The 24,186-nt window shown below is 43.7% G+C and overlaps 1 protein-coding gene across 1 annotated transcript in view; it reads left to right on the top strand.

The window, feature by feature from the left end:
* Positions 1–24,186, top strand: part of tyk2 (tyrosine kinase 2) — a 154,214-nt gene that overhangs the window by 111,955 nt on the left and 18,073 nt on the right. Inside the window, exons 12-19 of the mRNA XM_073069408.1 lie at positions 486–665; positions 3,761–3,848; positions 5,462–5,589; positions 8,307–8,442; positions 9,210–9,361; positions 14,744–14,894; positions 20,914–21,008; positions 21,886–22,078. Of these exons, the coding sequence (XP_072925509.1) occupies positions 486–665; positions 3,761–3,848; positions 5,462–5,589; positions 8,307–8,442; positions 9,210–9,361; positions 14,744–14,894; positions 20,914–21,008; positions 21,886–22,078 (1,123 nt within the window). The remainder of the gene's footprint in view (positions 1–485; positions 666–3,760; positions 3,849–5,461; positions 5,590–8,306; positions 8,443–9,209; positions 9,362–14,743; positions 14,895–20,913; positions 21,009–21,885; positions 22,079–24,186) is intronic.

A 24,186-nucleotide genomic window follows, 5' to 3' on the forward strand; every position in this document is an offset into this window, starting at 1 on the left:
GTGCAGTGTGATCAGGTGAGTAGACCAACACACTGGAACAAAGGGCTTTATAGAGCAAGGAGAATTTAAAATGACCATGAAAATTCTCCCCCACCATGCAGGCCAAGCTCTCTTCTCACTGCTGCCATCAGGAAGGAGGTACAGGAGCCTTAGGTCCCACATTAGCAGGTTCAGGAACAGTTAACCAACCATCAGGCTCGTGAATCAGTGTAGTTAATTTCACTCACCCCAACTCTGAACGGATCCACTGCCTATGAAATCATGTTTAAGATCACATTATTTATTTACATGCTTTTGCAAGTTTTTGTCTTTTGTACATTGTTTTTGTCAGTCTTGGTGTGTAGTTTTTCATTGAATATATTGTATTTCTTTATTTTACTGTGAACGAAGGTAAGAAAATGAATCTCAAGCTGTTAATGTTTGGTGACATGTACGTGTTTTGATTATCTAACTTTGAACAGTAAGTGTTTAATTTTGGTTTTCAGGAGCACCATTTGGGACGAGGCACCAGAATGAATATCTACGCTGGTAGGTTTTGTATCCGATGTGAAGACGAGGAAGATGAGGAAGATATGAATTCTTCCAGTGGAGTGAGGCACAGTGAAGCAAGGGATATCCGTGTGGTGCTGAAAGTGCTTGACCCCAGTCACAGGGACATTGCACTGGTGAGAACAGCAGGAAGGAATCGATGACACTTAAACTGAATGTTGCATGTAATTCAAAGGAGAAAGCTTGTTTTTATATCTGTGACTGAAGACTCGAATGTCTCAAATGGCTATATATTTTAAAGTACAATCACTGTTGTACTACTAATATGCGGAAGTCATTTTATGGATATTAACATCTAACAATGTAAGATGATCATCTGGAGGGTCACAATCTAGATACCCTGCTTGGGCCGAGTAATAACTTTATTCCTTCTCCCCAATTGTTATTTCTCAGTCTTTTTCCATAGCTCCTGTCCCTGTATTGAATTTTGTCATAATCAGTCCGTACTTCAAAATCTCAGACTCAACCCCTTTGTCCTTTTAAATTGAGTCCAGCCTTACTTTGAAATCCAGTCTTTGACGGCATTCTCACCTGCCTCATCAAGTCCATTTACCTTGGTGAAGAATTTGAATTGTTCGAGGTTGTTTCTAGCCCCATCACAGCACTGCAATAGTACAATAAACATCAGAATTGAACTTTATTACAGGACAAATAATGGTGAAAACAGTCTTCTCTTTGTTACATGCTTTTTATGAAAACCTTCAACACATTTGGCTTCTCCAACACTCCCTGTATTGCTGAACCTGATAGTCATGTTCTTGAACCTGGTATTCATGTTCCTCTTTACTTCTGTTCTCTGTCAAATGATCTGAAAAATACAGTTTTAATTAAATGTTAAACAATAAGGCACTGATTTTCCTGTTACACAACAATTGAATTCTTTCTCTTTTTCTCTATATTGTTTTTCTTTCTCTCACTTTCTGTTTCCTATTTGAATTTAGTATTAATATTTTGATTTTTAATGTTGAGTTTTATTACATTAATTGCTGCATTTAACACCAAAATACTAATTTTCATGTTAATTATGCACATTAACTGCATTTGATTGGCAATGCTAATTTGCATTCATTGAATCATAGCTGGAGAATCACGGTGATGATTTATTCTGTTAATAGTTCAGAGTTTCCAAGGATCAGTCCTTGACTCCCATCTCACTTGGAGGTAACCCCCTGTCTTCACTTGAAGAGTAATCAGATTCCACTTGTGTTAATGAATTTTCAATGGTTCAGTGATCCAATTTAATTTTTATTTTAATTCAATTTATTTCAATTTACTTAATTCAATTTATGTTATTATTTTTCTTTAATTGGGTTCTTACAGGTTTCTTGATTTGTGGTTACCTGTGAGCAAGCAAATCTCAAGGTTGTATAATTTATACATTTTTTGTATCTTAATATCAGAGAATGTATACAGTATACAGCCTGAAATTCTTGTTCTTTGCAGACATCCATGAAACAGAAGAAAAACACCAAAGAATGAATGACAGAAAAACATTAGAACTCCAAAGCACCTCCCCTACCACACACAAACATCAACTTTGCCCCCAACTTACTCCAGTAAAAGATCAACCCCCACCTACCCACCATGCGAGCAATAGCAAAACTCCCAAGAGACCTTGATCTAGAGTCCATCAAGAACTGCAGTCCATCCCAACTCTTCGACATCTAAAACAAACTGGCCCTGTCACTAGTGAAGAGAGAGAGATGTAATTCCTGCAAAAATGAGAGGGACTGTTTTGATATTACTGTCTGCTGCGTCGCTTGTCCGAGTTCTCCAACTCGAGGGAGAGGAAGAGAGAGAGATTGCTCAAGTGCAGAGGCTTTCTTTCCACAGCAGTATACGCTGCCTTTGCTCTACATTAAACAGCTCACTGTTCAGTTTTCTCATTCTGCTTAATTGATCCTCATCCTTCGTTGACTGAGTCAGGATATGCAACATCTAAATTGTTTGTCAGCGTGGCTGCCACACAGCCCCAGCAGTTGTAAATTCCCTGGATGTGGGCTGTTGGAAAATCAGAAGTGAGAGAAGGGCACGTAAAAAAGATGAACTTATTATTAAATATACGGGGATTGTGATTAGCTGTGAGAGATGTCATAGACTTGATGGGCCTCATTGCTTCCATCTGTGACATGAGAAATAAATATAAGAAAAAGATTGAAGTCATTGTCTTTGAGTCCCATCATACTGCTATTCCCTTGGCCAATATTTTTGTAATTGTGTTATCCTGAGCCAAATTGTTTGTAACCTTGGTGTTACTGTATGTTCTCAACCACACACCTGCTCCACCACCATCACCAAAGCTATCTGTTTCTATCACCTGTAATGGTGCCTTGTTTCTCCCCAACTCCTTTCAACTGCAACTCATCCGTTTCTTAATATTCTCCAGGCTTCATTCCAATGTTCTTCCTAACCAGTCTCACATCTACTTTCCAAACTTTGGTTGCCCATATTTTAAACTCACTCCCAGTATCAATGTACTTGAGACAGTCTTGTATAAACAACACCATAGGACAGTATTCTGCTGGAAAAATGTTCAAACAACTGAATGAAGGCTGGGAGCCAGAACCATCCATCTCCCTCAGAAATTAAGAGTGCTACTACCACAGTGCCTCCGTCTCATGGGTACCCGAAGATAAGCAGCATTGAAGCAGTCACTTTAGAGCCAAGAATGCGAAAGTAAAGTTGATAACCCAAGACTAATTGGGATGATTTGTCTTCCTGTTGGTTTTTAAGAGTACTGAGTAATTAGGATGTTATGTGGATATCTTCTCAGACAAGGAATTGAAATACTTATATCCAAAATTCCATGGACGAGATTGAACCTCCATTCTTATAATACAAAATAAACTACCCTAGAAAGCTTTAATAAGCAACCTTGCCACGGATATGTACAAGGTATATAAGTCATTACTGTGCCATCAGCATATTTAACAAATTCAAAACAATATTCAAATTTTAATTTGAACCAGATCCATGGCTCAATGATTAAATAGGCTGTAGGCTGGAAGAAATAAAAGTTTTATAACTGATATAAGCCATTTGATATTGGACAAAGAAAGTTTGGATGTTATGAAGCTGAATGGTCACTTTATGCATCTGGGGCTTTGATCATGTGCACTCAAAAGGTTTATGTTCCAACAACCTTGGCCTTTTGACACAAGGTTATTTGGGATGCATTGATTGACATAGTTTATGTTTGTTCTTTTTGCAGGCATTCTTCGAGCTTGCTAGTCTGATGAGTCAAATTTCTCACGCTCACTTGGCCTTTGTTCACGGAGTCTGTGTGCGAGGTTCAGAAAGTAATTTGCATCTTTTTCTTGTTCTGTGTATTTCTTTGTTTGGATTTGTTTATGAAGTTGAACATATCCCAATTAATTATGATGATAGAATTCCTATAGGCTTTGCACACCCACCTTTTCATTATTTCCACATACTTAAGCCTCTCCCAAATACTCAGAACAGATTTCAAGCCCAGTAGAAAACAGAAGCCTCTCCTAAAAGGACAGAAGATGGATAGGTATCGAGGGGATGTCAGGTGTAAGTTTTTCAGAGTGGTGGGTGCGTGGAATGCACTGCTGGCAGCGGATACAATAGGGTCTTTTAAGAGCCTCCTAGATAGGTACATGGAGCTTAGAAAAATAGAGGGCTATGCGCTTGGGAAATTCTAGGCAGTTTCTAGAGTAGGTTATGTGATTGGCACAGCATTATGGGCTGAAGGGCCTGTAATGTGCTGTAGATTTCTACATTCATTGTACTTATGTGTGTATTTTATTTGTCACGTAGAGGTTAAACCGAAATCTCTCCCATTGTGCATCCTGATCTGTCCATGTGATGCATGGGTGCTGATTTCTGAAACAAAAACAGGAAGCACACAACAGGTCAGGCAGCATCTGTGGAAAGGAAAACAGAGTTAATACTACAGGAAACACGAGGAAATCTGCAGATGCTGGAAATTCAAACAACAACACACACAAAATGCTGGTAGAACACAGCAGGCTAGGCAGCATCTATAGGGAGAAGCGCTGTCGACGTTTCAGGCCGAGACCCTTCGTCAGGACTAACCGAAAAGGATAGGTCCTGACGAAGGGTCTCGGCCCGAAACATTGACAGCGCTTCTCCCTATAGATGCTGCCTGGCCTGCTGTGTTCTACCAGCATTTTGTGTGTGTTGTTAATACTACAGGATGAAGACTCCTTTTCCACACTGTTAACAGAAACATTCTTCTTGAGCTGACTTATGTTTGTCCCAATGAATTACCTGGACTTCAAAAGATTTTCTACCTGGTTTGTCACAGGGTCAAGGTAAATACTAAGACCACAGAGGTCATTGGTACTGTTGAACATCACCTCAAGCAGTGTCTTTCTAATCGCACACTCCATCTTCTCCCAGAGGCTGTGTGACATCATTGCCTGTTGCAAATTATTCTAATTAAAATCTGTTTACCTGCACCCCGAGTGCTTTGGGGAAGTGGGGAAGAAGGAAGGAGGCTCATTTTACGGGCACTCTAGTTGCACAATTGATTTAGTCACCTGGATTAAATAGAAGAGAAGCCGGAGGGAATTTCTGCATGAATAGGTGAAAAGATAGAGGAAGATTAATCTGGTGGGGGAGAAGAGGGAAGATTGAGGGTGGGGTAAAAGGATGTAAGATGATGGTTAAAAGTTGGGGAGAGCAAGAATATAAGTGTTATGTCTTATACATGGTGTGGCTAGTACCTTCTCTTTGGTTCTTTATCCCTGTTTCTCACCCTCCTCTCTATCCCATCTCAGTCTGTTCATTTCCTTCCCCCTCCACTGTTACCCTCTAATTGCTGTCTCACCATCCTCTGCTTCTTGCCTCATCCCTCCATCTCACTCTCCCAGTCTGCCTCAATGTCTTGGTGCGGGGTGATAACCATTGTCCTCTGTCGCAGATATAATTGTGGAAGAATATGTGGAATTCGGACCACTGGATGTCATGATGCGAAAGGAGAAAGGGAAAATGAGCCCAGGATGGAGTCTGACTGTCATTCAGCAGCTTGCCAGTGCACTGAGTTATCTGGTACACATCAGCATTTAATTAACTCTCCGGAGAAGTTCTCTCAGTAGATTTGAATGTATTTTGTTTTGTGACATGGCAACATAGCAGGAAGCACATCGATTTACAGCACTAGTGATGGCAGATTGGGGTTCAATCCTCTTGCTGTTCGTAAGGAGTTTGTATGCTCTCCTTGTGACCACATGGGTTTTATTTAGGCTCGAGTTTCCTCCCACATTTGAAAGATGTACAGTTAGGGTTAATAAGTTGTTGGCATGCTTTGTTGGCAATGGGAAATGTGGCAGCACTGCCAGGTTGCTCCCAGCATAGTTATGTTAGTCATTCATGCATTTTCAAGGTTCAAGGTACATTTATTGTCAAAGTATGTATGCAGTATTCAACTGAGGTCCATCTTCTCCGGATAGCCATGAAACAAAGAAAACCACGGAAGCCATTTAAAGAAAAGCATATCCCCACCAACCACACGCGGGAAAAAAAAGCAAATTGCACAAACGGCAACTGGAACATCAAACCCCTCCACCAGGTACAAAAAAACATCGTGCAACCCCACCCCCTGTGCGCAAAAAAAAAACAAATCTTGCAAACAGCAACAAGAACATCAAAGCTCTGCACACAAAAACAAATAACTCGCGCCAACAGCAATAAGAACATCAAACCCCAAACCCCCCCATGCAAAAAAACCAAACAAATCGCGCAAGTAGCAACAAGAACATCGAAGCTTAAACCCCACCCCCGAGCGCAAAAACAAAGAAATAGCACAAATGGCAACAAGAAAGAATGGGCGATACACAGAATATAAAAACATAAAACTGAAAAATTTCCCAAGTAAACTACAGTACAATCCATAAATCACAGATCTGGAATCTCAGTGCCATCCTCCAATGTACTTGCGACAAATAAAGCTCATCTTTGTTTGAACTTTCTTTAACTAATCATTGCAACTTAATTTTTTTTAAATTGGTGGAAGTTTGAATAATTCTGTCTTTATTGATGAAAACAACCTGTGACGCCTATCTCTGGTCACTAAAATTTTCTTTCAACTGCCTCCGGTGATTATGTAAGAATTGTGAAGTGCTGATTTAAAAATCAGCAGCAAACACTAGAACTGCACAGAGCTTTGTTACACAATGTTATAATAACTCATTACTGCTTCTCAGAGTGTTCAGTGAAACATTCATGGTGGTGTGTTAAATTCCCATGTAATTATACCCTGTAGATTGCTTGGTTGTTTTCCCCCCAATATCTCAATGCGGAAGTGCAAAAGATACCGCAGAACATAACGGACATAGAGCAGTACAACACAGGAACATGCCTTTTGGCCCACAATATCTACGTTAACCATCAATTTAAACTAATCCCACTTGGTCCATATCCCTTCATCCCTAACCTGTTCATGAACCTGCCTCTTAAATATTGCTATCATATCTGTTTTCACCATCTTCTCTAGCCGCACATTCGAGGTACCTACCACTTCCTGTGTAGCCTCAGAAATATCCAGTAGAGTTTTCCTCTCTCACTTTAAATCTCTGCCCTCTAGTGTTTTACATTTCCACCCTGGGATAAAGACTGGTGGTCTGCCTGTCAGGATTGGCTGTATTTTTATCAACCTCCAAGGACCTAGAGAAAATGATCCAAGTTTGTCCAACTTCTTCTTGTAGCTAATACTGTCTAATCCAGGAGACATCTGGTAAACTTATTCTGCGTCTTCTCCGATGTCTCCAAACCCTTCCTGTAATGCCACGACCAGAACTGCACACAGTACTGCAAATATGGCTTAGCCTTAGTTTCATACAGCTGTAAGTCTTTTACAGGTGTGTAGCAGATTTCCTGACTTTTACACTCAATTCCCTAAACGATGAAGGCAAAATTAGAGTATGTCGTCTTTACCATCCCATCTACTTGTATTATCTCTTTAGGGAAATTATGACTTGTACCCCAATACCCTCTGTCCATCAGTGCTCTTAAGGGTCCTACCATTTGCTGTATACTGTCCTCTAGCATTTGACCTCCCAAAGTGTGACTCCTTGCACTAGTTCAGATTAAACTCATCTGCCATTTCTCTGCATGTTTTCATCTAGTCTAAATCCTGCTGTATCTTTGACAACCCTCTTCACTATCCATAATTCTGCCATTTTTGTGCCAATTTGCAAACTTGATAATCAGTCCATCTACATTGTCACCCAAATCATTTACATATCACAAACAAGAAAAGTCCCAGCTCTGATCCCTGCAGAATACCACTGGTCACAGGCCTCCAGCCAGCAAAATAACTCTTCACCTTTACCTTGTCTTCCATGATCAAGCCAATTTTGAATCCAGTCTGAGAAGTCTCCATGGATTCCATGGGGCTTAATTTTCTGGATCAGCCCTGGTATAGTTCTGGTAAACAGAATTAATGTTTTTGATTCTGTGGCATTTAGCTTCTTGGATTAGTCTCCATTCCCAGGTTTGAGATGGGAAAAGATTTCAAATGAAACTGCTTTTGAGTGGACAATGGGAGAGTGCAAGGTCAGGCTTTAGGATCAGATTGTGCTGCTGCCTCTGTCGGTACTCAGCGTTTCCTGTGTTTGTGCATGAAGTGACACATCAGCATCAAGGCCAGGATGGCAGAAAGTTTTTTGTTTCTAATTTCTCATAAAATGCTGTTGTTGTCCTGAGGCCGTAGTCTGTGTGCCAAAACCCTAACCAGTGATATTTCTTATGTCTTTTAAAACCTTCAGGAGGACAAAAACATGGTGCACGGTAATATTTGCTGCAAGAATGTCCTTGTTGCAAGGAAAGGGCTGGAGGAGGGCAGTAGCCCCTTTATCAAAGTCAGCGACCCAGGCATCAGCATCACGGTGCTTTCTCGAGAAGGTCAGTCCATGGTCTACACTTGGGATGGTGGTTATTGATCTCTCATCAATTTAATATCAGAGAACGTATACAGCATACAACCTGAGGAACCCGCAAAACAAGAAACCCTAAAGAATGAATGATAGAAACATCAGAACCCCTGATCACCACTGGCCTCGAGACAGGGGAATGTAGTCAGATGAATATGAACAAATGCCACCTGTAACTTAGTGGATGTTATGGCTTGTGGTGACTACGCCTTCTCCCTACTTGCTATAGTCTAGACCTTTCCACCCACCTCCACTTACTGCTAAGTCTGTACAGGAAACATGAGAACTTGGCACAGAGCAGCTTACTATATCTTTTCAGCCTCATGTTCGAGCAATGTCCTTTTAAAATCTTACTATTCTCAAATCCCTTCCATCTAAATCCTTGCTCTCTCTGCCTGGTTTTGTGCCACTTTGGAGGCAGACTTTAACATTAGTTAATCCCCTTGACCCTGATATCTTTCTCTGTGACTTGGTGTCAAGTTTTATTTGATCACTCCCTTGTGAGCCATGTTAGAACATTTTGTTTCATTGAAGGAATTTTATACTGACAGTGTAAATTATGCAAGTGGTGTGGCCAGGTAGATGGGAAGCTCACAAACACAGTGAGGGTACCACTATCTGCTCACTTCCATTTCCACGCACTCCCCTTGCCTATTCTTTATATTGTTTGGATTGAGCAACAAAGGATTCTTAGTGTTCGGAGAAATCCATAATTTGTGCTAACCCTTGATTTTCTAGAGCGGGTGGAGCGAATACCTTGGATTGCCCCAGAGTGTGTCCAGAACGTTAACAAGTTAAGCCTGGGTGCTGATAAGTGGAGCTTTGGAACAACAGTGCTGGAGATCTGTTGCAGTGGGGAGGTTCCGTTGAAGGAACGAACTCTGTCAGAGGTAAACTGCAATATTCATGTGGGATGGGGCATGGAGGGCAGTGATAGGGCTGACCCGCAAAAGATTATAAGATTACCTTTATGTACGGAGAAGCATACAGTGAGATGTGTCAGTTGTGTCAACAACCATCAAGTCCAGTTGGACAATTCAAACTGGATGGCATGTTGGACAAGGGAGAATAAGGAAGAGCCAATCTGAGCTTCTACATTAGATAACCATCCAGTGAGTCTTGAATGAAAGTGAGCTAAAGGGCTGTCTAAGTTATAGCCACACTTTTCTCATCTTACTGCTGTCCCGTGGTTAGATAACTGGCCATAATGAAAGCCCTAGTCTTGTGAATAGGCCAGGTGAGAGCTACATCTTGCTTAAAAACTCTGGGAGATGAGAGGAGTTGAATTTGTTTTCTATTGGGTGGAGAAGCTTTAAGTAATATTGAAAGTCCTCTGCCATCCTATTTTGAAATGGACTTTGAACTCATGAACACAACCTCACTACTTTTCACAAAAGAGAAAATCTGCAGATGCTGGAAATCTGAGCAGCACACATAAAATGCTGGAGAAACTCAGCAGGCCAGGCAGCATCTTGGAAAAGAGTACAGTTGACTTTTCGGGCCAAAACCCTTCAGCAGGAACTCACTACTTTTTTATTTCTGTTATTTTGCACTACTTATTTTAACTATTATTTATATTTATATATATATATATATATATATAAAAATAATGTAACTTCGTTTTTCTCTATATTTATTTATCGTATTTCATTGTACTGCTGTTGTAAAGTTAACAAATTTCACGGGATATGCTGGTGATAGTAATTCTGAATAGAATGGTAGCAAAATTATTGGTAGTTTTGTCGAAGTGGGTGTGAAGAATATATTCTAGTTGACAAGTTGGGCCTGTAACCTGAAGTTGTGGATTTAATACTTTTTAGGAAAAGAATGAGAGGGAAAATTGTTCACCTCATTTGTCATGCCACCAGGAAGGGTGCTGGAAGCAGATTCCATAGAAACTTCTGGAAGGCAATTGCAAGTGAAGAGTATTCTTCTCCTCCTCCTCCCCCCCTCCCCCCACCCCACTGAGCTAAAAGGAAAAGTTTGTAAGGGCAAAGCTGGACATTGCATCAGACGACAGGCACAGGGCTCATGGGCTGAAGGTCTTCAGTGTGAGAAAGCCAGTACTTTCTGGTGAGGTGGAGAGAATGAGCTGGGGAGCATTTGAGGAATGCTGCCAAGATTAGAAAGCCAGCATTAGACAATCAATACCAAGGCTGAGTGTTTGAGTGCTATACATTGTAGGAGGGAGGGGAAACAAGAAGAATTGATAGATTTATTTTCTGGCCTTATCTACAAAGGTGTGTCCCAGTTGTGAATAAATTGAATGTCACTATTCTACACTAATTACTTTCATAATTCATCATATTGTGGCTGACTTGCAAGCTAACTGTGTCCACCTTCCTTGGTCTGTATCCCTGAATGTACATGTTTAACTCAAAACTTGTTAGACTTGGTGTAGAGTTTTGAGTTTTCCCACACTCCTAGTCTTGAAAGCATTCTGGGAAGAGATTTTTCAGGTTAAAATAGTTACCCCAAAATGTGAAGTACTCAGTTCCATCAAGAACTCTGTTGACCAAGGTGGAATCTTATTAGTTCCTGTTTAAATATCTTTGAGGCCAGTTTGTTTAGCAAGATGTAGCTGACATTTGGTATGCTTGAGTTCAAACTTCTTTATTTTCTCCTGTTTTGTTTGAGTTCCCTTTGGGTCTGCTACATACCGCTGTCTGGTTTGGAGGGCTGCCTGACAACCTTATCCCAGCCATTGACCGTGCATTTCCCAACCCAGACCGTGTGAACCTTGAGGACTAGGGTTTATTGGGTTTAGGATTGAGGAATATTGTGCTTAAAAACCTTTGCCTCTCTTCTGTAATTCAACAGGTCAAGTCAGAACAGAGCTAGTTATGTTAGAGAATGTTCACTTTGTTGTCTGTGATTGCACACTGATTTTTAAAAACAGAAGGAATGTCTGTGATAACATCCAGACTTTAAAGTAATCACTATCTTGTCAAGGTACTGATTACCTTAAAACCAGCAGTTAGTGACAGAATTGTAAAATAAACTTAAGTAGAAGGATACAGCTACATTCCTAGGGAGAAAATACCTGAAATTAGTAAATTCAGTATTAATTCTCATGGCTGTAACATAGTAGGACAAGAAAGGAATATTCTTTCCTAGAGTTTGCCTTAGACATCAGTGGAGCATTAAGAGGATGAAGATGCAGATTACAGTGAGAATGGGATAGGGAATTAAAGTGACAGGAAACAGGAAGCTCAAGTCCACCCTTGTGGACTGGAAACAGGTATCTTTAAGAATGTCTGATACTTACATTACTTTATCATTGGGCTGTCAATTGTGTCTGTTCTTTATCTTGTCTCACTTCCTCCTTCCCATCCAGAACAAGGATAGGGTTCCCCTTCCACCTTATTGGGCACATCCAACAGATCTTTCTTTCTTCCTGTCCTCCATTGGATTTTGATTACCAGATATATCTTCTCTTCAGAGCATTCTAGATCTCTTTACAATTCTCAGATTATCTTTTCCATTGTCACTGAATAATCTCCTTACTATCCCACGCAACCACAGAAGAGGCAATACTTGGCCCTTTTCTCTCTTTCCATCATTCAGGGACCCGAGCAGTCCTTTCAGGGAAAGCAGCAATTCTCTTGCACTAACTCCGGTTTGGTGTTTTGCAGTTTTTGCTAAGATTTGCCTCTCCACAATGGAGAACCCAACTACAGAAGGATTTGCAGAACACACCCGTTCAGGCTGATAGAGCAGCCCGAGCTCCAGTTACGTTAATTCTCCATCTCATTCTCACTCTGATTTCTCTCTTCAGCTTCCTCCACTGCTCCAGAAAGACCCAATGTAAACCAGAAGAACATCACTTCATCTTTTTAAAATGATCTACATGACCTTGCTTCTTCTCATTCCACATGTGCATTTGTTACATCACTGTTTCAGATGATTTTAATTTCCTCTCCTGTCTCCGAGTGTCAAATTGGAAAGTTATTCAGAATCACGATCAGGTGTAATATCACCGGCATATGTTGTGAAATTTGTTAATTTTGCGGCAGCAGTACACAGCAATACATGATAATGTAGAAAAACACTGAATTAAAGTAAGTTGCAAGAGAAATCTTTGAACTCTTCGCAATTACCTGGTTTTCTGCATTAATTATTCACAAAATGTGGTCTGATCTTCACTTCATCTAAGTCACAATAATAAACAGACACAATCTGCCTAAACTTAATTGCACAAAACAATTGTACTTTACACATCTTCATTGAACACATTGTTTAATCATTCACATTCCAGGCTGGAAAAAGTATGTGAACCTCCTTTTAGCAGCAATAACCTCCACCAAATGTTTTCTGTGATCAGACTTGTACAATGGCGAGAAGGAATTTTAGATTATTCCTCCATACAGAACCATTTCAGTTCATCAATATTTCTGGGATACCTTGCATGAACAGCTCTTTTCAGGTCATGCCACAACATCTCAAGTGGCTTAAGGTCTGAACTCTGACTTGGCCATTCCAAAACAATAATTTTCATCTTTTTAAATCATTTTGCTGTTGAATTACTCTTGTGTTTTGGATCATTGTCTTGTTGCATCATCCAACTTCTCTTAAGCTTCAGTTGATGGATTGCTAACCTGATATTCTCCTGTAAAATGTCTTGGTAACAATTCTGAATTAATTGTCCTCTCAACAGTTGCAAGCTGTCCAAGCCCTGAGACAGTAAAGCAGCCCCAAACCACCATGCTCCTTCCACCGTGCTTCACAGTTGGGGATAAAATTTCAGTCTTGGAGTGCAGTGGCCTTTTTCCTCTGAGCGTAGCGGTGTCCATTTCTGTCAAAAAGTTCGACTTTTGTCTCATCTGTCCACAGAACATTGTCCCAGAAGCGCTGTAGAACATCCAGGTGGTATTTTGCAAACTTGAGAAGTGCAGCAATGGTTTTTGGAGAGCAGTGGTTTCCTCCATGGTGTCCTTCCAGGAACACCATTCTTCTTCAATGTGTACCTTGTAGTGGACACAAGAATAGAGATTTCAGCAAGTTTTAGAGATTTCTGCAGATCTTTAGGTGTTACCCTCGAGTTCTTTTTCACCTCCTTCAGCATCTCCTTGTGGTCTTGGTGTGATCTTTGCAGGACACCCACTCCCAAGGCGAGTAGCAGCAGTACTGAATTTCCTCCATTTGTAGACAATTTCTCTTACTGTGGACTGATGAACACTCAGGTCTTTAGAAATGCTTTTATAGCCTTTTCCAGCTTTATGCACCTCTACAATTACTCTTCTAAAAGTTGTTTTGATTGCAGCATGGTGCACATAAACAGGTCTTTCTTGAGAAGAGCAGGCTGTGTCAGTAACCTGACTTTGTGTGTGTTTTAAATGGGGCAGGGCACCTCTACAACCCACAACTCCAATCTCATCTCATTGATTTGAACACCTGACTCCAAATAGTTTTTATAAAAGGCATTACTCTAGAGGTTCACATACTTTTTTGAACCTAGACTGTGATTGTTTAAATGGTGTACTCAGTATTGATGAAAAGTACAATTGTTTGTGTGTTGTTAGTTTAGGCAGATTGTGATTGTCTATTATTGTGACTTAGATGGAGATCAGAACATATTTTATAAGTAATTAATGCAGAAAACCAGGTAATTGCAAAAGGTTCACAAACCGTTCCATACAACTGAATATAAAATTATCTTATAAGGATAGGCTGATTTTATGCAGGAGTATCTGAACATAAGTGACACTTGGCAAGAGAGACCCTTCTAGGTATCAATAGGGCATATTAAAAAAAAACAAAAGGACAGTAACCTTGTCAGTGTAGATATGAGGTGTGGTGTGTAAGCATGAAGTGGCAGTGCTTGGGGGGTATTAAGTGTGCTGAGGAGCTGTGGAGAGCAGTGTCTCACATGGATGTAGTGGTGGTGGGTTAGTGGGTCGAGGTGTTGATCAGCCTGATGGCTTGGGGGAAGTAACTGTTTAGAGTCCAGTGGTCATGCCACGAATGCTGCGTAGTCTCTTCCATGATGGAAGTGGGACAAACTATCTATAAGCTAAGTGGATGGGATCCTTCATTGTATCGCTGTACTTTTCTGGTACTTGCTTTAGTATTCAGTAGAAAAAGGCCTGGATTTGTGGTAGGGCTACATTCCTTCAGTTCTGCCTGGGAGCATCAGTGTACATTTTTGTTTTCGAGTCTGGCATGGAGTTTGGAGTCGCAGCTTTCTGCTCCAGCGATGACTGTGGGCATACTGAGCTGCTGTGAATATTGTGCCAGATTGTGTGTAATGTCTTTTTTCAATCCTGTTACAGAAAGAGAGGTTTTATGAGATGAAGGGAAATCTTCCGGAACCATCCTGTAAAGAACTTGCAGACCTGAACAGCCTGTGCCACAGCTATGAGCCAAACCAGCGGCCATCATTCAGGACAATACTGCGGGAGCTCACACTGTTGCAACAACAAAGTATGTACTCTCCCCCACTCCTGCTTCCTCTGTGTGCCTTTGTTAGGACTGCTTTATGCAGTCCTGGGTAGGTCTGCAGTCGAGTGTAGTTTTTGTACTGTTTCATGTAGCACCATGGTCCTGAAAAACGTCGTCTCATTTTTACTGTGTACTGTACCAGCAGTTATGGTCGAAATGACAATAAAAAGTGACTTGACTTGAGATGGGAAGTCTGATTCTAAAGTCAGGGTTCCTAGCAGTATGAGGGCTGAGCTGCTCGGTGATCACCACCTTTTCCTGCATTTGTTCATGAGAGGACATGAACTTCATCAGTTCTCCAGTTCCTCCTCCAAAACTAGACAGGCACAGAAAATGCAGGACTTATTCCAAGAAGTTCTTCACAATGAAGCCCTTTGAAGGAGACTGCTTGGAATTTTTTGGAATTTAAAAAAAAACAAAATACTGTCCCGACGAGGCATGCAGATCCTCTTTGGTCACTGTACGAATTCCAAGCAGGACCCAGGGAAGCTCATCCACCCAGTTAGGTCCTCTCAGGCGGGCCATGAGAGCCGACTTCAAGTGACGGTGGAAGCGTTCCACTAGTCCGTTCGACTGTGGGTGGTAGGCAGTTGGCTGGTGCAGCTGCATTCCCAACAGGCTGGCCACAGCCGACCACAGGCTGGAGGTGAACTGGGCGCCTCTGTCGGAGGTAATGTGGGCCGGTACCCCGAAGCGTGCAACCTAGGTTGCAATCAGTGCTGGGGCGCAGGAATCGGCAGATGTGTTGGTGAGCGGGACTGCCTCTGGCCACCTCGTGAACCGGTCTATCATAGTTAGGAGGTACCGCGCTCGTCGGGACACTGGTAGGGGGCCCACGATATCCCCATGAATGTGGTTGAACCTCCGGTGGGTGGGTTCGAACTGCTGCGGCGGGGCTTTAGTGTGCCGCTGCACCTTGGCTGTTTGGCACTGCGCGCACGTTCTGGCCCATTCACTGACCTGCTTGCGAAGTCCGTGCCACGCAAACTTGCTGGAGACCAGCCGGACGGTTGTCCTGATAGATGGGTGCGCCAAACCATGTATGGAGTCGAAAACTTGCCACCTCCAGGCTGGCGGGATAATGGGGCGAGGTTGGCCGGTAGCCACGTCGCACAGGAGGGTCCTCTCACCTGGGCCTACAAGAAAGTCCTGCAGCTGCAAACCCGAGACTGCGGTCCTGTAGCTGGGCGTCTCGTCATCTGCCTGCTGCGCCTCCACCAGTGCTGCATAGTCCACCCCCAGGGATAGGGCCTGGACAGCTGGTCTGGAGAGTGCGTCCGCCACGACATTGTCCTTTCCCGAAACATGCTGGATGTCCGTTGTGTACTCGGAGATGTAGGACAGATGTCGCTGCTGGCGAGCCAACCAGGGATCGGACACCTTCGTGAATGCGAAGGTCAATGGTTTGTGGTCCGTGAACGCGGTGAACAGCCTGCCTTCTAAGAAGTACCTGAAATGCCGGATTGCCAGATACAGTGCCAACAGCTCCCGGTCGAAAGCACTATACTTGAGTTCGGGTGGTCGTAGGTGCTTGCTGAAGAACGCCAGGGGTTGCCAGCGCCCCTCGATGAGCTACTCCAGCACCCCACTGACTGCTGTGTTGGATGCGTCCACCGTGAGGGCGGTCGGAACGTCTGTTCTGGGGTGCACCAGCATCGTGGCATCTGCCAAGGCTTCCTTTAACGAAAGCGGCCACGGCCTCCTCGTCCCAAATAATGTCCTTGCCTTTACCCGACATCAGGGTGTACAAAGGACGCATGATACGGGCTGCTGAGGGGAGGAAACGGTGGTGGAAGTTCACCATACCAACGAACTCCTGCAGGCCTTTGACCGTGTTGGGCCGGGCAAAGTGGCAGATCGCGTCTACCTTGGCGGGCAGAGGTGTTGCCCCGTCTTTGGTAATCCTGTGGCCCAGGAAGTGGATGGTATCGAGACAGAACTGGCATTTGGCCGAGTTGATTGTGAGGCCGAAATCACTCAGGCGGGAGTAGAGCTGGCGGAGGTGGGACAGATGCTCCTGACGACAACTGCTGGCTATAAGGATGTCGTCCAAATAGATGAACGCAAAGTCCAGGTCACGTCCCACCACGTCCATCAGCTGCTGGAACAGCTTTGCGGCATTCTTCAGGGCGAATGGCATTCGGAGGAACTCAAACAGGCCGAACGGGGTGATGAGTGCTGTTTTGGGGATGTCTTCAGGGTGCACCAGGATTTGATGGTATCCCTGGACGAGGTCTACTTTGGAAAATATTCTTGCCCCGTGCAGGTTTGCTGTAAAGTCCTGTATGTGCGGCACAGAGTAGCGGTCTGGAGTGGTAGCCTCGTTCAGTCTGCGGTAGTCGCCGCATGGTCTCCAACCCCCGGCTGCTTTGGGCACCATGTGCAGGGGGGAGGCCCATGGGCTGTCAGACCTCCATACGATCCCCAATTCCTCCATCCTCTTGAACTCCTCCTTCGCCAGGCGGAGCTTTTCCGGGGGGAGCCTTTGTGCGCAGGCGTGGAGGTTTCCGGGGGGAGCCTTTGGGCGCGGGCGTGGAGGGGTGGTCCCTGGGTCAGAATGTGGTGCTGTACCCCGTGTCTGGGCATGGCTGCTGTGAACTGCGGTGCCAGAATCGATGGAAAGTCCGCCAGGATTCTGGTGAATTTGTTGTCCGACAGTATGATGGAGTCCAGGTGTGGGGCCGGCAACTTGGCTTCACCCAGGGAGAATGTCTGGAAAGTCTCGGCATGTACCAGTCTTTTCCCTTGCAAGTCGACCAGCAGGCTGTGAGCTTGCAAGAAGTCCGCCCCCAGGAGTGGTTGGGCCACCGCAGCCAGTGTGAAGTCCCACGTGAACTGGCTGGCGCCGAACTGCAGCTGCACTGTGCGGGTGCCATAGGTCCGTATTGTGCTGCCGTTTGCGGCTCTCAGGGTGGGTCCTGGCTTCCTGTTGCGGGTGTCGTACCCCATCGGGGGCAAGACACTGATCTCCGCTCCGGTGTCGACCAAGAAGCAACGTCCCGACTGTTTGTCCCAGACATACAAGAGGCTGTCCTGGTGGCCGGCTGCCATAGTCATTAGCGGCAGCTGGCCCTTGCAGGGCGGATGACAATGGCGGGCTGGTGGTGGAAACACCACTATTCACTGGCCTCCTCACTCCTGCCTCTGTGTTGTGTGTGCCCCCCTGCCGGGCCTGGTCTGGTAATCTGACGGATGGACGCCACGCTCTCCCTCTTGGCTTTCCACAGCACGTCTGCCCGGGCCGCCACCTTCCGGGGGTCGCTGAAATCTGTGTTGGCCAGCAGCAGATGTATGTCCTTGGGCAGTCGCTCTAGGAACGCTTGCTCGAACATGAGGCAGGGCTTGTGTCCGTCAGCCAGGGACAGCATCTTGTTCATCAATGCTGACGGCAGTCTGTCTCCCAAACCGTCCCGGTGAAGCAGGCGGGCACCTCGCTCACGCCATGAGAGGCCAAAGGTCCCAATGAGCAGCGCTTTGAATGCTTCATATTTGCCTTCTTCCGGGGATGACTGTATGAAATCCACAACCTGGGCGGCTGTCTCCTGGTCAAGGGCGCTCACCACGTGTTAGTAACGCGTAGAATCAGAGGATATCTGCCGAATCTGGAACTGGGCTTCTGCTTGGCTAAACCACACGCGTGGTTGCAGCGTCCAGAAAGTCGGCAGTTGTAGCGAAACTGCGTGAACAGATGAAGAGTCGGTCATCTTTGGTCCAAATCCCGTTTGGACTGTCGGGGTCACCAATGTAGCTACACACAGCGCTGAAATAATGACACGCAGTCAGTAAGTCGTTTCGAGACTAGTTTATTCAAACTTCACGGCGCTGGCATTTAAATCCCTAGCGCCCACCGTCTCCGGGCGGAAATGACGTCAGAGGTGCATTACCAAAATCTCCCCCCGCGCGCTGCCTATTTGTGAGCCGGTTCGCCTGCGCAGAAAGTGGGTCATCACAATACTGCCATTGTAAAGGACTACAATGTTGTCACTAGTTAGATATTAGTTACTTGAATGAACAGTGAGTCTTTAAAGTTGGGATTTAAAAAAATTAGGAATCGAGAATGGCTCCTGTTCGGTTGACTCACTTTTTGCAATATAACTATGTGATAGTTGATACTTGATGCTTATTAGAGGTGTCTCAGATGATAAGAGATGTGGATAGAGTGGACAAGCACTCCCAGGGTGGAAATGGCTAATACAAGAGGCATAATTTTAAGGTGATTGGAGGAAAGTATAAGGGGATATCTGAGGTAGTTTGTTTTTAACATGGAGTGGTAAGTATGTGGAATGTATTGCTGGAGATTGTGGTAGAGGCTGATAGAAAGTCAAAGTAAAATTTATTATCAAAGTATGTAGATGTCCAATGTGGAGCACCTTACAACACTATGGTGTACCGGAAGAGATGGTGAATATCATCAAGCAGCTTTATGATGGCTTCTCATGCAGGGTCATCCATGATGGGAGACTGTCCAAAGAGTTTCTGGTCACTACTGGAGTCAGACAGGGATGCCTGCTGTCGCCTCTACTTTTTCTTGTGGTACTCGACTGGGCTACAAGAACAGCCTATGCTGGCTCAGAGAGAGGCATCCAGTGGACGTTAACAGGGAAATTGGAAGACCTGGCATTTGCAGACGATCTCGCTCTTCTCTCACACCAGCTTCAAGATATGCAGAAGAAAGTAGATTCCTTGGGAGAGACCTCACAGCGAGTAGGCCTTAAGATCAGTCAGGAGAAGACCAAAGTTCTACGCATTAATAACAAACAAGAGGAGCCATTACGGATTGAAGGACAAATAGTTGAAGATGTAGACAAATTCACCTACCTCGGAAGCAAAATCAGTAAATCAGAAGGTACAGATGAGGACATCAGAGCAAGGATCGGAAAAGCCCAACATGCCTTCACAACCCTGCGACCTGTTTGGAGATCTATGGCCATCTCTGTCAAAACTAAGCTCCGTATATTCAGCTCCAATGTGAAAGCCATCCTGCTATATGGATCCGAAACATGGAGAATCACTAACACCAGCTGCAACAAAATCCAGACCCTTCTCAACAAATGCCTCCGGCAGATCCTCCGCCTCAAGTGGTACGACAGAGTGTCAAACCTAGACCTATGGAAGAGAGCAAACCAAGAGCCCATTGTATTCCAGATAAGGAGGAGGAAGTGGAGATGGGTCGGCCACACCTTGAGGAAGAGCCAGTCGAATGTCACTCGACAATCACTCGAATGGAATCCACAAGGGAAGAGAAGAAGAGGTCGCCCAAAGCAAACCTGGAGGCGTAGGCTTTTGGATGAACTGAAAGCCGCCGGCCAAACTTGGGAGATTGCAAAAACATCTGCTAGAGATCGCAGGAAGTGGAGGACTTTTGTTGAGGCCCTATGCTCCATAGGGAGCGAAAAGGATTAAAGAAGATGTACATGTCACCACATACAACCCTGAGATTCTTCTTCTGCAGGCATACTTAGCAAACCTATAGAACAGTAACTGTAAACAGGATCAATGGACAACAAACTGTGCAAATGCAAATATAAATAAACAGCAATAAATAATGAGCATGAAATAACAAGATTTAAAAAAGTCCTTAAATGAGAATACAATAGAGACATTTTAGAGACTCTTATATAGGCACAAGAATGTAAGAAAAGTGGAGGTTTATGTGAGAGGAAAGGGTTGATCTTGGAGTAGGTTTAAAGGTCAACACAACAGTGGGCTGAAGTGCCTGTACTGTGCCGTACTGTTCTATCTGTGTTCTGTACCCATTTCCTGGGCAATGTATGATGAACTGTGGACTGCAGTAAAGATTTGTGGGAATGAATTTGAAAGGAGTTTATTGAGGTTTAGGTCAAGCTCAGACTGGGCAACTTCAGGTCTTGGGATTTTGTGTATTGAAGGGGGAGGAGAGTGTGAAGTGTTGGAAAGGTGAATTGAGGTATGTTTTACTCATGGACCACCCACAGCCTTGCTGCTCTCAAGTTCTAACGTTCTGTCACCTGTTTTGTCCTAGATCCAGATATTTCATGTGAAAACTCTGTGCCTACAGTCTCTGACCCCACCGTCTTCCAGAAACGCTACTTGAAGAAAGTCCGAGATCTTGGAGAGGTGAGGTTCTTTGCACCTTTACCCTGCCTGCTGGATTGCCTGTGGATGCCTGTTAAATTCCTGTGCTAACTATTGAGTATTTGTGTGATTAGATCTGTTATGCGATATCTACTCACTGAACAGAGTGGTTCTGCAATCAGTCCCTTGTTTCAGTGCGACGTCTGCCCAGGCTCTGCTTGTATGTGAAGTGTGCATTTGCTGAAAGGGGAATACCAATGCAGGAAATGAGGTCATACCCAGTGACAGCATTAAGCGTAGTGTTGATGTGAGTGAATTCAGAAATCCCTTGGATCCTCCTCTCAATAGGATGACTTGGTTTCATCTTTGTCCTGAAGATCATATTTTTGTTCCATGTTGGTGCCCCACAGTGTGAGGACTTCATAAGGAGACAGTTGTTCAAAACAGCAGCAATAAGTTTGGAATGATGATGATCTCTTTTCCCCCCCCCCCCCCCCCCCGTGCTCTGAATTGATGCTGAACAGCGGAGAGCTGGTTACCCCCCCCCCCCCCCCCCATTATCTGAGCAGACGATGCAGAGCCTTTTGTAAGTGGCCTGTCTCAATATGGTCAAGGTTGTGGTTATGTTAAAGGAACTTCTGTTGGTTTCAGCCTCTGAGCTGGAGTGATTACAGATTTGTACCCTTGATCATCAGTAAAGGCTGCTACAGTGTTACTCTTTGTGCATCCCTGGGTTTGTGAGTGTTGGTGGCCTCGACTGACAACCCACTTTTTACATAAACTAATACTTTGACGGTATGCCTTTCAGCTCTCAGGAAGAATGGGCAGTTCCGACAGTAGAAAGTGCCGGGTGCTGGGGAGTGATGGTGCAGAGAATGATGAGGAAACATAGTGATGTAAATTATTGATATCATTTCAGGGCCACTTTGGCAAGGTGGGTCTGTACATCTATGACCCATTTAATGATGGCACAGGGGAAGTGGTGGCGGTGAAATCGCTGAAGTCAGATTGCAGTGAAGAACTCCATACGAGCTGGACCCGAGAGATTGAGATTCTGAAAACACTCTACCATGATAACATCGTCAAGTACAAAGGGAGCAGCAGTGAACAAGGTAACGTAAGAAGCATTGATAGATGCTTTTCTCTTATCGCCGGTTCCGCTGCTGTATCACCTTAGTGCCTACAGAGCAGGGAAAATCTAGATTAAGAAATAACTGTGCTGTGCTTTGCCATGGCATGAGTGAGGACTCTTGTAGTTCCTCTGGGAGCCAAGTAAAAGTAGAGAGAACTTGTGCAGTACCTGCCATTTCCTATTAAGTCCCACGATGTCTGACAGTGAAATAGGATATTTAGATGGTCAGGAAGTACATCTAAACTGCACTCAATACGATGAGACAGGACTCATCTTGGCAAATGAAGTGACTGGCTCTTTTTGTTTTTGGTGATACTGAGCAGTCAGCAAGGATGATATACAGCTCATTGAGGGGCAGGCTTGGAGAGTCATAAAGTAAGACAGCATGGAAACAGGTTCTTTGGCCCAGCTCATTCAAGATGCTGATCTAAGCTAGTCATATTTGGCAAATATCCCTTTCCTGTTCATGTGCCTTTTAAATGTTGTTATTGTTTGTATTTCAACCACTTCTTGTGGCAGCTGATTCCATAGAAGATGGTGAATCTCTGGAATTCTCTAACCCAAAGGGTTGTGGAGGTTAGGCCATTGGAGATGTTTAAAGAGGAGGTAAAGGTGAGGGGATTGGGGGCTGTGGGGAACTGGAATACAAATGATGAAGCCTGGGATGGATCAGATGTGATCATATTGGGGGGCATGCTTGAGGGCTGGGTGGTCCATTCCTGATTCTACTTTCTGATCTCAGGAGGACAGGAATAACTAAGTAAGAAGGTGAGGCAGAGGTGACCTTAAATAAAGATGTGGAAGAGTAATTGGAAATAAAACAAGCTTGACAAATTACCATGGTTAGAAAAGAGTCTTTTCCTGGTTGGCATGATATCACTGAGTAATGCATCACAGAAGCTGGATTCACAGCATTTTATAGTTAATAAGGTCCAATTTTTCTTCAAACTTGCCCATTCTATGATACTATTAAACTGCATTATGTGTGTTAACATCTCTCTTTAAACCATGCATGCTCCAAAAGCAATCTCACTAATGGTTTCTAAAGCAAAGTAGTGAAGAGGATGTGGGGAGATGAAAAAGGAATATGAATATACCCAATGAGTGCAAAGATCTGACAATTTGAATATTTTGTCAGGAAAAATAAAGAAGAAGCGGTATTATTTAAATGTTGCAGAGTTATGCAATACGGAGAAATTTAGGTGCTCTCATTCATGTCTCACAAAAATTTAGTGTGTTGGTACAGCAATTGTGAAAATAGTAATGTTGTGTTGTTGTGTTGTTTTGTTAGGGAATTGAATCCAAAAGTGAGGAGGTTATACTTCAGTTATATATGGCATTAGTGAGACCATTACTGAAGTACTGTTTAAAGAGGGAGGTTAATTCACTGGAAACAGTTCTGTGGATTCCTGCCTTGTGTGGGCAGGTTCCTGCAATGGGTGGGTTGTTCTCTGAAGAACAATTGAACAGGCTGGGCTGTTATTTCCTGGTATTTAGAAAAATGAGAGGGAATTTGATTCAGCAGTATCCTTACAGGTCTTGACATGGTGGATTTGGAGTGATTTTTGCCTCTTCTAAGGAGGATCTAGAGCAAATAGGTCACTATTATTTGAGTCAGAGATGTTAATCTTTCACCAAGGGTCATGAATCTTTGTGGTTTTCCTTGAGAGGTGGTGCAAGCAGAGTTTGAGTTTTAGGGCGGAGATAGATCATTCTTTGATAAGGTGTTGGGTATTTTGGGGTACAGGGAGGAGCTTGCAGTTGGATGAGCTTATAAAACAGTTTGAGTGGCTTCTTCCTGCTTATTTACAAGTCTGTAAAAAATTAGAAACAGACGTTAATAAGAAGTGAATTTCCAGAGGAAGGCAGTTACTGTGAGCAAGGTGAAGGACCTTGGCTATGGGATATGTACAGACTGGAGATCAAGTCACTGCAAGAAGATGGGGCAAAATTAGAATTGAATTATTTTTTTAAAAAAAGCTACAGTTGCTGGAAACTTCAACAAAATTGGCTGACTGTCTCTGCCTTGACAGATTTTTCTTAAGGTTGTTGAAAAAGCTTATAACCAAACTTTAGAAAGAAATTTCA

The sequence above is a fragment of the Hemitrygon akajei genome, chromosome 16 (genome assembly GCF_048418815.1).
Source record: "Hemitrygon akajei chromosome 16, sHemAka1.3, whole genome shotgun sequence".
In the NCBI taxonomy this organism is placed as follows: Eukaryota; Metazoa; Chordata; class Chondrichthyes; order Myliobatiformes; family Dasyatidae; genus Hemitrygon; species Hemitrygon akajei.